Source organism: Salpingoeca rosetta (assembly GCF_000188695.1).
Source record: "Salpingoeca rosetta unplaced genomic scaffold supercont1.13, whole genome shotgun sequence".
Classification (NCBI taxonomy): Eukaryota; class Choanoflagellata; order Craspedida; family Salpingoecidae; genus Salpingoeca; species Salpingoeca rosetta.
Genome location: NW_004754921.1, coordinates 736657 through 748350, shown reverse-complemented (window position 1 = coordinate 748350; position 11694 = coordinate 736657). Strand labels below are relative to the sequence as shown.

Genomic DNA, 11694 nt, shown 5'->3' with positions numbered 1-11694 from the left:
CACACACACACACACACACACACACACACACATACACACACACACACACACACACACAAACACGCGCACACAAACACACACATGTGCGCAGGATCTCTCTGGCGAACGATGTGTCTGAGACCGGCTCACAAGGCGCAGCAGTCCATGTACATGGCATATTCCAAGGGCGAGCGTGACATAGAAAAAGTGGATTGAGGCTGTGATTGGCGATTATGTCACGGGCACATCTCTGCAGGATGTGCTCAAGTCAGGCGATGTGCTGTGCCAGATTATGAACAAGATCTCCCCAAAATCCATTCGCTCCTACCACCACGAGCCCACCCTCGCCTTCAAGCAGGTGCGTCATGTGTATGCGTGTGCGTGAAATATCTCGTGCTTTTGTTTCTTTGCACACCTTGTTCTTGCTCTTGTGCCTCTTGTTACATTATGCTGTGTTCTTGCGCGACCCCGCCGTGCATGCATCCATTTACGTTTGTTCCCGAAACACCACATCACGTCCGTGGCTCTGTGTGTGCAGATGGAGAACATTGGCTATTTCCTGCAGGCTGCAAAGCAGTATGGCCTCCCAGACTCTGATCTCTTTATCACAATTGACTTGTTTGAGGGCCGCAACATGAAGCAGGTGCGTGTGTCTGTCTGTCTCGCCGCTTGTCTGCCTCTGTCCTCATGTTCTGTCTGTCTGTATGTCTATCTGTCTGTCTGTCTGACCGCTTGTCTGCCTATGTCCTCATGTCCTGTCTGTCTGTCTGTCTGTCTATCTCTGTCTGTCTGTCTATCTCTGTGTGTCCGTCCGCTTGTTTTGCGTTCTGCCCACATCGCCACTCCACACCACCACCTTTATCACACTCCACCTCACTCCACTCCACTCAACCCCTCTCACTCCCCTCAACTGGCAGGTGGTCATTTGCCTTGCTGCGCTGAAGAAGCTTGCGGAGTCTCGCGGCTTCCGCCTTTAACCTTCCCCATCATCAGCTTGCTTCTGCTCTCATTGCTGGTCTTCTGTGTTCGGTGTGTGTATTTGTTCTGTCCATCTTTTCCCTTCTGTCCATCTTTTCCCTTCTCGTTCCTTCCTCCCCACCCTCGTTGTTGTTTGTTTTGTTATTGCATTACACCACCTTGCACGCCCTGCCTGCCTGACTGTCTTGTTCTCGTCTTCCCTTCTTCTTTTGCTTGTCTCCCCACACAACAACAACAGCAACAGCAACAAGCACCTCCCTCTCCTTGCACTGCCACCCGTTTTTTTGACGTTGTGGTCCTTCCTCCTGCTTGCGTTGCGCGAGCGCCGAATTTTGGTTCAAAATATACACGAAATTTCTTGAAAACGGTCGGGCCTGGCGCGAAAATCACACACACAACTCTCAACACCCAAACCACCGACCATTGATTGATGTGATTTCTTCCCTCCCACCTTCACTCCCTCTCTTGGCTGATGTTTAATGGACATCAAACGGTGATCAGAGACACCGCCTGCTGCAGTGCGCATCGGTACGCAAGCAAGCAACCCAGCAAACAAAGGTTGGTTGGCGATTGTGCCGTCTCGTGTTGTTGCGTTGCGTGACATGACCTCAAAAGTGGCCACGACAGCTCCTGTTGCTTCCTTCCCCTTTGCTTGCTTGCCGTTTCCACCCACCCCACCCACTCAACGAACAAACATACATCAAATTGTTGTTTGTACCCGCACCCACATCCCCACATCCATCATCACCGCCGCTGTCTACTGTGGGGGCCCGCAACATCACACATTATTTCCTTGCCGAAGTGTGTGCCCTTGCTGGATAACTCTTGCTTGGCTGCCGCTTATTGTCGTCCTCCCTCTTGACACCTCACCAACGCGATCGAGCATCCATCGTCCCTTGCCCCCCTCCCATCACCCCTCCCCAACGTCACCTCCCTTCACTTCACTTCACTTCACCTCATCCCATCTTCACCTCCTTTCTCACCTCACCTCACCTCACCTCATCCTTCTCCCATCTTTGTTCGCGATCCACCCACCCACGTGCGTGCATTCACAAGCAGCAACACTCCTCGAAGGACTCAGGACCGCCTTCGCGCGTGCCCATTGATAACGGAAACGTGTCATTCTGGCACGACTCAGAAAGCTGTTCCACGCAGCAGCTGTGCTGATAACGCCAGCCGAGCACAGCAACACTGAGCAAGAAAAGACAGCAATACCCGCAGGCAACATCCGGCGTTCGTCTTCCTCGCTGATGACGACGATGCCGCTCCACGCCCTGCGGCACGATCGTGCGAGGACCCAGCGCCGTCGCGAGGCAGCCCAACACACTGCCATGGCGGCGGTGGTGGTCGCCACGTTGTGCCTCCTTGCGTTTGCATGCACGCACGCATCCGCGCAGGTGCAAACTACCGTCTGTGGCAGCACCGAATGCACAGAGACGGAGTTTTGCCAGGACGACGCCAGCTGCTCCCCATGCACGGATTGCTTCACCAACGGCAACGTCGGCGACATTTACCGCACACCCTGCCTCGTGTCGTGCACCTCCTCCTCGTGCCCGTGCTCGGAGGAGGAGACATGCAGTTTCGACACAAACGAGTGCTTGTCGTGCGATCCCTGCATCAACGACCCGCTCTTCCCTTACCCGAGCTACTGCGAGGATAGCCCCTGCTTCCGCTCCGAAAGCTTTGGCCAGATGATCTGCCCTGATGACGGCTCTGATCCTGCGCAGGGCGAACCCTACTTTGTCGACGGCGACAGTGAGTACTACGTGGTTGTGTAGCGTGCGTGTCAGCTTGTGTGTGTGTATGTATGTATGTATGTATGTATGTATGTATGTATGTATGTACGTATGTATGTATGTATGTATGTATGTATGTATGTGTGTGTGTATGTATGTATGTATGTCTGCATGTCCGTCTGTCTGCCTGTCTGTGTGTCTGTATGTGTGCATGTATGTACGCACGCATGAGTGTATGCATGTGTGCGCGTCCATGCATCTGGCACCCGCATCACGACTGCATCCATGCATTGCATCACTCCACCCACGCACGTGTCACCCTGAATCTCCCCTCACATGTCCACCCGTCCCCCCCCCCTGCCACAAACACAGCCCTGTCGTTTCATCAGGCAATCGAGATGGCCAACAGCAACTGCGACCACAACGAGATTGTGCTGCAGCAGGAGCTGATTGAGTTTGAGTCGTCCTTCCCACCCATCACCTCCCCCGTCACCATCCGCGCAGAGTCCCAGACGCGCCTCATCATGTACGCCAGCTCGCAGTACGACGGCTTTCGCGTCTTCACGGGGCCCTTCACCCTCACGGGAATCGTCATGGAAGGATTCACAGACGCGGTCGTCACATACACCCCGCGCACCACCATCGAAAGCGTGCTGATGCAGGACTGCGACGAGGGCGTGCACATCACCAACCTTGCGTCAGGCGCGGTCCTGCGTGACGTGGACGTCTATCGCCCTTCCCGCGGTGTCTACGTGTCGGGCGGCTTCCACACGCTCGAGCGCGTGCGCGTGTACGATTCGTTCGGCGACGGCATCGTCGTACACAACGCGACGTACGTCACCCTGTCCGACTGCCAGGCCGTGGGCTGTGATGGCAACGGTCTCGCTGGCTCCAACACCATCCAGCTCACCGTCACCGGCGGCGTGTTTGGAGAGCCAGCGAACGTCTCCCCTCCCACAGAGGTGCCACCCTCAACAGGCGACGCAACCACCACCACCACAACGACGACGACGACAACAACAACAACAACAACAGCGGGGCCTCCAACCTCCTCCCCTGCCAGCGGCTCCACGCCCACGCAAACAACGACAACCCGCACGACAACCACGTCAACAACAACAACGACAACGGCAGCTCCCAGCGGTGGCGGCAACGCGCAGTCTGGCATCTCGCTCACCTACACGTACCGCGCCGTTATCCAGGGCGCCTCGTTCCACTCCAACGCACAGGCGGGCATCAGCGTGGGCGCCGGCTGTGGTGACGTGTCCGTGTACACGTGCGTGTTTGGTGACGACACCAACTTCAACGGCGTCCACAACATGGCTGTGGAGGACTCGCACGACATCACCATTGGAGGCATTGGCCCCCTGGGCAACACATTCAACGGCAACGCCCTGTACATGCAGGCGCACCTGTACCTGGCCCGCTCTCGCATGATCACCGTCTACAACAACGCCTTCACCTCCACCGCCACCGCTGGCGTTGCGGGGCAGACGGGCCAGCAGACGTCTACCTTCATCGGCATCAGCATCAGCGAGTGCGAGAACGTGGACATGGGCAACGCAGCAGACGCCGCCCTGCCCACCGTGCCGTACCCGCGCGCCAACGTGCTCTCAGACACGCTCTGCGCTGCGGAGGTGGCCGTGTCGTCATCCAAGACGGTGTCCATCGCAGCCAACTACATTGGCCTCGGCATCCTGCCAGAGACGGGCGAGCGTACACGGCGCTCCTTCGACGGCTCCACGTACACCACCGCCGAAGAAGTGGTGCGCATCTCAGACACAACCACCTTCACCGTCACCTTCAACGTCATCTCTGCGGTGGAGGCAACGGCGCTCCTGCGCCTGCAGAACTCGTTTGTCGGCGCCGTCAGAGACAACACCATCGTGGGCGCTGGCATGGCCGCGGACTTGCCTGCCCCCACCACGGAGTCGCAGGTGGGCGTGATGCGCGGTGTGGACGTCACTGGCGGCGTTGCCGACATCGTCCTGAGTGGCGGCAACGTCATTGCTGCGAACACGGGCGTTGTTGTCGACTGCTACTTCCAGTACGTGGCGAGCCTGGAGTTGCCGGATGACACCTCTGTCCGCGTGTATGGCAGCAGCATCTGCGTTGACACGGACGGCATCACCGCCATCTCCGGCTGCGCCATTGGCGTGAACGTCACCCAGAACGTGGACGACGCGCTGGTGGGCGTGGGGAGCGAGGCGCCAAACCTCGTGTATGGGCTCGACGTTGCCGTCCTCACCTCTGGCCGCGCCGTGATCGAGAACAACTACGTTGGCGTGAGTGTCGACGGCGATGCAACCTTGGTGTCGGACAACACTGCCGGGTTCCGCCGCCGCCGTAATGCCCTCGCCACGTCCTTCGACTTCAACGGCAGCGAGAGCCTGGCCCAGTCCACGCACGGCGGCGCTGTTGGCATCCACATGGACGCGTCGGGTGGCGGCGACGGCGCCTACCTCTTTGGCAACGTCATTGCCGGCTTTGGGGTTGCGGGCATCCGTCTCAGCTTCCTCTCCTACCCGTACTTCTTTGGCATCAGCAACAACCTCATCGGTACAGACGTCTCGGGTGCCAACGCCCTGCCCAACTGGGACGGCATTCGCGTCGACAACGGCACGCAAGGCCTCGGCATCAAGGGCTACAACGTCATCAGCGGCAATGCCCGGTACGGCGTGTACATGGAGAGCGTGCAGTTCGTCTCTGTGCAAGGCAGCGCCATTGGCCTCGCCGCTGACGGGCGACGTGAGCTGCCGAACCAAGTTGCCGGCGTGCACGTCGTTGACTCGAGCAGCATCGAGATTGGCGAGCCAGACTACCCCCTCGGCACCAGCGACAGCGGCGTGCATGTGCCGTCGCCCGACTACCCGGCCGCTGCCGCCGTGTTCCCGTTCCCCGTCGGCAACGCCATTGCAGCCAACGGGGGCGAGGGCGTCAGCTTCCTCCGCTGCGCCAGCTGTCGCGTGCAGCACAACTTCATTGGGCTTGGCGTGAGCCTGAGCAAGCTGACCCTCACCTCGCGCGGCAACCAGGGCGGCGGCGTGCTCCTGGTGGACTCCAACGACGCCGTGGTGCTCAACAACACCATCGCCGACAACAACATGTTTGGCGTGAGTGTGCAGCACTCCAACAACACGGCGTTTGCTGGCAACCGCATTGGCACCGACGCCTCTGGTGACCTGCGTGCCGGCAACAAGGGCAACGGCGTGGAGCTTGCAGACTGCGCGGGCGTCGTGTTTGAGCACGCGTACCAGCGCTACACGCAGGACGGCAGGACGAATGTCACCGTCAACGTCGTCTCCGGCAACGAACAGGCTGGTGTTGTGGACCGCTGCGTGGGCACCAAGTTCAGGGCGGGCCACTTTGGCATCAACTTGGAAGGCACGCGCCGCATCCCAAACAGAGGCAGCGGCATTGTGCTCATGGGTGCAACCGGCACCACCATCGGAACCCTTGCCGGCGAGAGCTCGGGCAGCACCAGCGGCGAATACTACTACGAGGAGTACTACTATTACGAGGGCAATTACCAGACGGGCGGTGGGACCTACTCCGGTGGCGCGCCGTCTGGTGGGCAGCGAAGTGTGCTTGCAGCCAGCGGCAACAACGAGCACGGCATCCTCATGCGCTCTGCGTCACAGGTGAACGTTGGCGAAGCGCTGATTGGTCTGGGTGCAGATGGCACGACACGCATCGGCAACAGGAAGGCGGGTATCAAGCTGCAGTTGTGCAGTAAAATCTCGCTCGGGAGCGTCAGCTCTGACGTCACAAACCCGCTTCCAACCACCACCACCTCATCGACAACGATCGCAACAACAACAACGATCGCAACAACAACGACAACGTACTCCCCGCCAATCAACCCTCGCCCAACCACAGCCACCAGCACGACGACCACTTCCACCGTTGCACCCCTCCGGCGCCGTCGTAGCAACGATGAACAAGACCAAGAACAACTGCAGCAACAAGATGACGCTGCAAGTGCCGTCGCCCCGGCTGCTGCCGCTGCTCGTGTTGAGGGAGACGAGAGTGACATTGTTGTTGAGGATTCAAGTTCGCTTGCAGACACGTTCACACACGTGCGCGAGCGGCGTGATCTGGGCTTTGAAGGGCTGCTCATCATCGGCGCGAATGACCAGGATGGCATTGATGTGGACAACAGCGACACGGTGTTCATCGTGGGTGTGCAGATTGGCCTGTCGGATAACGTGCCTGCAGGAAACGGCGAGAACGGCATCCGCGTCCGTCCCGGCTCACAGGTGACGGTTGGCGGCGACAGCACCGTGCTGGTGGTGCTGATTGCGAACAACGGGGAGTACGGCCTGCTGATTGAGGAGAACGCGCAGGCGCTGTACCGCTCCGTTGGGTTTCTCAACAACGGCGACGGCACCGTGCAGACCCTCGGCCAGCAGCAGGAGGACCGGCCCACCATCCAGATTGGCACCTTTGAGGCGACGCGCGCGCAGTCGCTCATCTCCGTGCCGAGCGGCGGCGTGTATGTGATCCAGGTGTTTGCTGCGAGCCAGTGCCTGGTGCGCTCGAGCATGGGCCAGGCGGAGCGGCTCATCACCACCATCCTGGAGACGTTTCCGTCGGCAGTGTCCCGGCAGCTGACGCAGCTGACCTGGTCCCGTGCCCAGGGGGAGGTGATGGATGGGGAGGTGATCACCGCCACCGTGGCGTCCTTCGATGGCTCCGTCACGTCGGAGTTTGCCAATTGCCGCGGGCCCTCCCGCAATTTGCGCCTGTGTGCGCTGTGCGTGTGCTACGACACGACAGCAGACTGCCGCGGCCAGCTCTCGTTCCTGCCAACCGGTGTGCAGAACCCCAACATCACGGAGCTTCTCCTCGACAACAACATGGACCTCTCTGCGGTCCCGGACTTTGTTTTTTCAGACTTGCCCAACCTGGAGACGCTGAGCCTGGCGAACCTGCCGAGCCTTGACTTTGACGAGGACCTCTTGGCCCGCATTTCGGGCCTATCGACGCTGCAGTCGCTCAACCTGTCCTCCAACGGCATTTCAACGCTCAACGGCTTCACCATCCCGCCGTCTCTCGAGCGCATCGACCTGAGCGACAACCGGTTCACAACCAACCCGCTCACCTTTGGCGATGACACGGTGCTGGAGCAGCTGTTGCTGGACTCCAACCTCTTTGCCGTCCTGAACACCGACGAGTTCTTTGGCGCAACGGCCCTGACGGGACTGTCCATCCGCAGGAACATCATTGCCCTGGTGGAGTCTGGCGCCTTCAACGGCCTCGAGTCCCTCCAAGTCTTGGATGTGAGCCAGAACCTCATCACAAACGTCACATATGCACCCGACATTCTTCGCGGCCTCAACAGCCTGACCGCGATCAACTGGTTCGGCGACATGTGCCCGCAAGGTTACGTCAACGCGTTCAGCTCTGGTGGCAGCATCTGTCTGCCGTGTCCGCAGGGCACCTATGTGGACGCTGGCTTAGGTAGCCTGCTCGACTGCACGCCCTGTGCTGCGGGTCAGGTCGACGACGACCGCGATGCCGTTACGCCGTGCGTGGCCTGCCCCGTCGACACGTTCACGCAGCCGGGCAGCTTTGGGTCGTGCAACAGCTGCGCGATTGACGAGCTGGACGAGGACCAAGACCCGTCCACCCCGTGCATCCGCTGCCAGCCAGGCACGTTTGCAAACCGCACCAGCCTTGTGTGTGAATCATGTGGACCCTTTGGCACGGACGACGACCGCACGCCAGGAACGCCCTGTATCCTGTGCACGGACGGGCTGATTGCGCCCAACGGCACGGTTGGCCCCTGCATCTCCAAGGGAAGCGGGGCGAGCGCGTCTACGGGGAGCATGATTGGGGCGATTGTCGGCGCCATTGCAGCCGTTGCGGCGGTGATTGTGCTCATTGTGCTGTACGTTGCCCGGCGCAAGGTGCGGCGTGTCAAGGAGGAGCAGGCGCGTGCGCTGCGCGAGATTCAGCAGAACGCGCGGTCCGAGTTTGAGCGGCTGCTGTCGTCCAAGTACGACGCGCACCAGAAGCGGGAGGCCGCGTCCAGGTTCGACCGCCTGCAGATCCCACGCACGGCGTTCCGGACGGTGCGGGAGCTTGGTGCCGGCGAGTTTGGTGTTGTTGAGCTTGGCGAGATGGAGGGGAAGAACGACCCCGTGGCCATCAAGCGGTTGCACGAGAAGGGCGTGGATGCGGACGAGCAGACCAAGTTCCTGCAGGAGGCGCGGCTCATGGCCATTATGGAGCACAAGAACATTGTGCAGCTGCTTGGCGTGTGCACGCTCGAGCAGCCTTTCCTGATGGTGCTTGAGTACATGTCCAATGGTGACCTGCGCAGCTACCTCAAGCAGCAGGCGCGCGCTCGCACGCACGCACAGCCGGACGTACTGACTGTTGCCGTGATGAACGTGGCCTCCGCCATGCAGTATCTGGAGGAGAAACACATTGTGCACCGCGATCTTGCCGCGCGCAACGTGCTTGTTGGCGACAGCCTGCCCGATGTGAAGCTTGCTGACTTTGGCATGAGCCGGCCCCTGGATGACAAGGAGTACTACCGCAAGCAGAGCAGCGACCGCGTCCCCGTCAAGTGGTGCGTTGTGTGTGTGTGTGTGTGTGTGTGTGTGTGTGTGTGTGTGTGTGTGTGTGTAGTAATATGTGTTCGTGTGTGCATGTGCGTGCGATGAGTGTGTGTGTGTGAAACTTTTTGGGTAGTTGGGGACGGAGGAAAAGAGGAGGAGCATGCTCGAGTGTGTGTAGGGCTCTGCGCTACTCGCCTGTCCACTGTTGATTACGTATTTGTTCTCTCCTCTCACGCTCGCACAACCTCACACAACCTCATGCTCATGCGCACAACTGTTCTCACACGCACACACACACACACACACACACACACACACACACACACACACACACACACACACACACACACACACGAAATCGCACGACAGGATGGCGCCGGAGAGCATCCGCGACAAGACATCGACACACGCGGGCGACGTGTGGAGCTTCGGCGTGCTGTGCTGGGAGGTGTTTTCCTTTGGGCAGACGCCATACCCTGGCTACCGCGCACTGGAGACGATTGTCGCCGTCGCCAGCGGTTACCGCATGCCGCGCCCAGACTACTGCCCGCCGAGCGTGTACAGCGTGGTGGAGGCAACGTGGCTCGCCGACCCGGCAGAGCGACCAAACTTTGCGCTGGTGTGCAAGCTGCTGCAGGACGCGCTTGACAACATTGACGCAACGGAGGTGAGCGCGCCAATGGTCGGCCACTCGACGCTCAAGAGCACGGGCCGGTACAAGGACTGGGAGGCGATTCGCAGGGAGAACGCGGCATATGTCGACGACATCAGCAAGAACCGCACCATGCAGTCAACGCGCCTGGACGAGGCAGACAGGAGGTACCCAGCGCGGCAGGTGGGCGCAGACACGCCACAAACGGTGCCGCACCCGGGCTCCTCGTCTGCGTCGTCAACTTCCAACAGCCGTGGTGGACACACGGGCCCATCATCCATCGCCACAGATGCCCAACAACAGCAGCAGCAAGAGCAGAAGCAGCAGCACGGTGGTGATCGCCGCCCCTTGTCAAGCACAAGCGCAAGCGCAAGCACAAGCAGCCGCAGCCGCGTGCTGAACCTCGGTGGCCCTTCGCTGTGGCAGAGCACCGACACGGATGTTGGCGATGGCGAAGCGGTGGAGGATGAGGGCGGTGACGAGGGTGATCGCGTTGCGTCCAACCCCACGTATTCGCCGAGTGGCGGGATGGGCATTGGTGACGACTTGCACGAGTATGTGCAGCTTGTGACGGGCCAGAAGCTGCCGCCACTCATGGAGCGGCGAGAGGACGGGACGTACCGCCGGGCACAGTCGAAATCGCCCGCCAGCGACGCCGGCAGGGCTGGCGCTGCTGGCATGACGCCAATGTCCTCATCGTCAACAACGACAGCAACACAGGAGACGAGGTTTGATGGGGCGTCGCGTCCAAAGGAGGAGCGTGACTACCTGGAGCCGGTGTCTGCTACCAACGCAGCCAAGGCTGTCAGCGTCAGTGCGAGCGACAAGGGCGCCGAACGCGACTACCTTGAACCTGTGCCTGTGCGCAAGTCCAAGCAAGTGGAGGAACGCGACTACTTGGAGCCTGTGCCTGCGCGCAAGTCCAAGCAAGTGGAGGAACGCGACTACTTGGAGCCTGTGCCCGCGCGCAAGTCCACGCAAGTGGAGGAACGCGACTACTTGGAGCCTGTGCCTGTGCGTGACTCCAAGGAGGGTGCGGCGCCTGCCCACCGCTTGATCAAGCGCGAATCCGGGTCTGTGCTGTATCCTGGAGGAGGTCCAGACAACGAGCAACTGCTGCCGCCTATTGCTGAGCGAACCTCGCTCCAACACCACCACCCTCGCCACCACCATTCCGGCCACCACCACCGCCATCACCAGCAGCAGCGTGAGGAGCCCGAGGAGCCCGAGGAGCGTGATTACTTGGAGCCTGTCACAGACGTCTCACGCCTCCTCTCCACCAGTTCTCGCCAGCACTTTGTTGCTGCTGATGACGATGATGACGGCCACCCCCACCACGAGCAGCGTCACAAACGCGGCGGTGGGCGCGAGGACTCGTATCTTGATCTCATGGCGCCGGAGGTGCGTGAGGTTTCGTCGTCCCATCTCGCCAAGCGCGACGGCGGCGAGGACGAGGGCGAGCAGGCATACCTCGACTTGATGGCGCCAAGCGTGCGGGAGGTGTCGTCCAGCGATGTCTTCAAGGGCAGCGATGCCAGCCATGCAAGTGGCAATGGTGATGGTGGTGGCAGTGATGAGTCTGTCGAGTTTGTTGATGCAAACGGAAAGAAGAAGAAGCTTACAAACGTCGTGGCTGTCTAATCTGGTGTGAGTGTGTGTATGTGAGTGAGTGTGTGTGTGTGTGTGTGTGTGTGTGAGTGTGTGTATTCTTGTGTGTGTGTGTGTGTGTGTGTTGTTCGTATGGGACTTTTTTTTGTGTGTGTGTATCATTTCTCGCCGC

The 11694-nt window shown here is 60.0% G+C and overlaps 2 protein-coding genes across 2 annotated transcripts in view; both read left to right on the top strand.

Moving 5' to 3' along the window:
* Window positions 1-108: 108 nt before the first annotated feature.
* Window positions 109-956, top strand: PTSG_05588 (uncharacterized protein; the record flags this gene model as incomplete). The annotated part of the gene is made up of 4 exons (XM_004993399.1): window positions 109-186; window positions 236-337; window positions 518-622; window positions 897-956. 4 exons carry the CDS (start codon window positions 109-111, stop codon window positions 954-956), a joined length of 345 nt encoding a protein of 114 aa, XP_004993456.1.
* Window positions 957-1359: 403 nt separating this feature from the next.
* Window positions 1360-11694, top strand: part of PTSG_05587 (TK protein kinase) — a 10600-nt gene continuing 265 nt past the window's right edge. The window contains exons 1-4 of the mRNA XM_004993398.1: window positions 1360-1515; window positions 2014-2712; window positions 3066-9273; window positions 9632-11694. The exon at window positions 9632-11694 is cut by the window's right edge and continues 265 nt beyond it. Coding sequence (XP_004993455.1) covers window positions 2208-2712; window positions 3066-9273; window positions 9632-11555 — 8637 coding nt within the window. The 5' untranslated portion in view covers window positions 1360-1515; window positions 2014-2207 and the 3' untranslated portion in view covers window positions 11556-11694. The remainder of the gene's footprint in view (window positions 1516-2013; window positions 2713-3065; window positions 9274-9631) is intronic.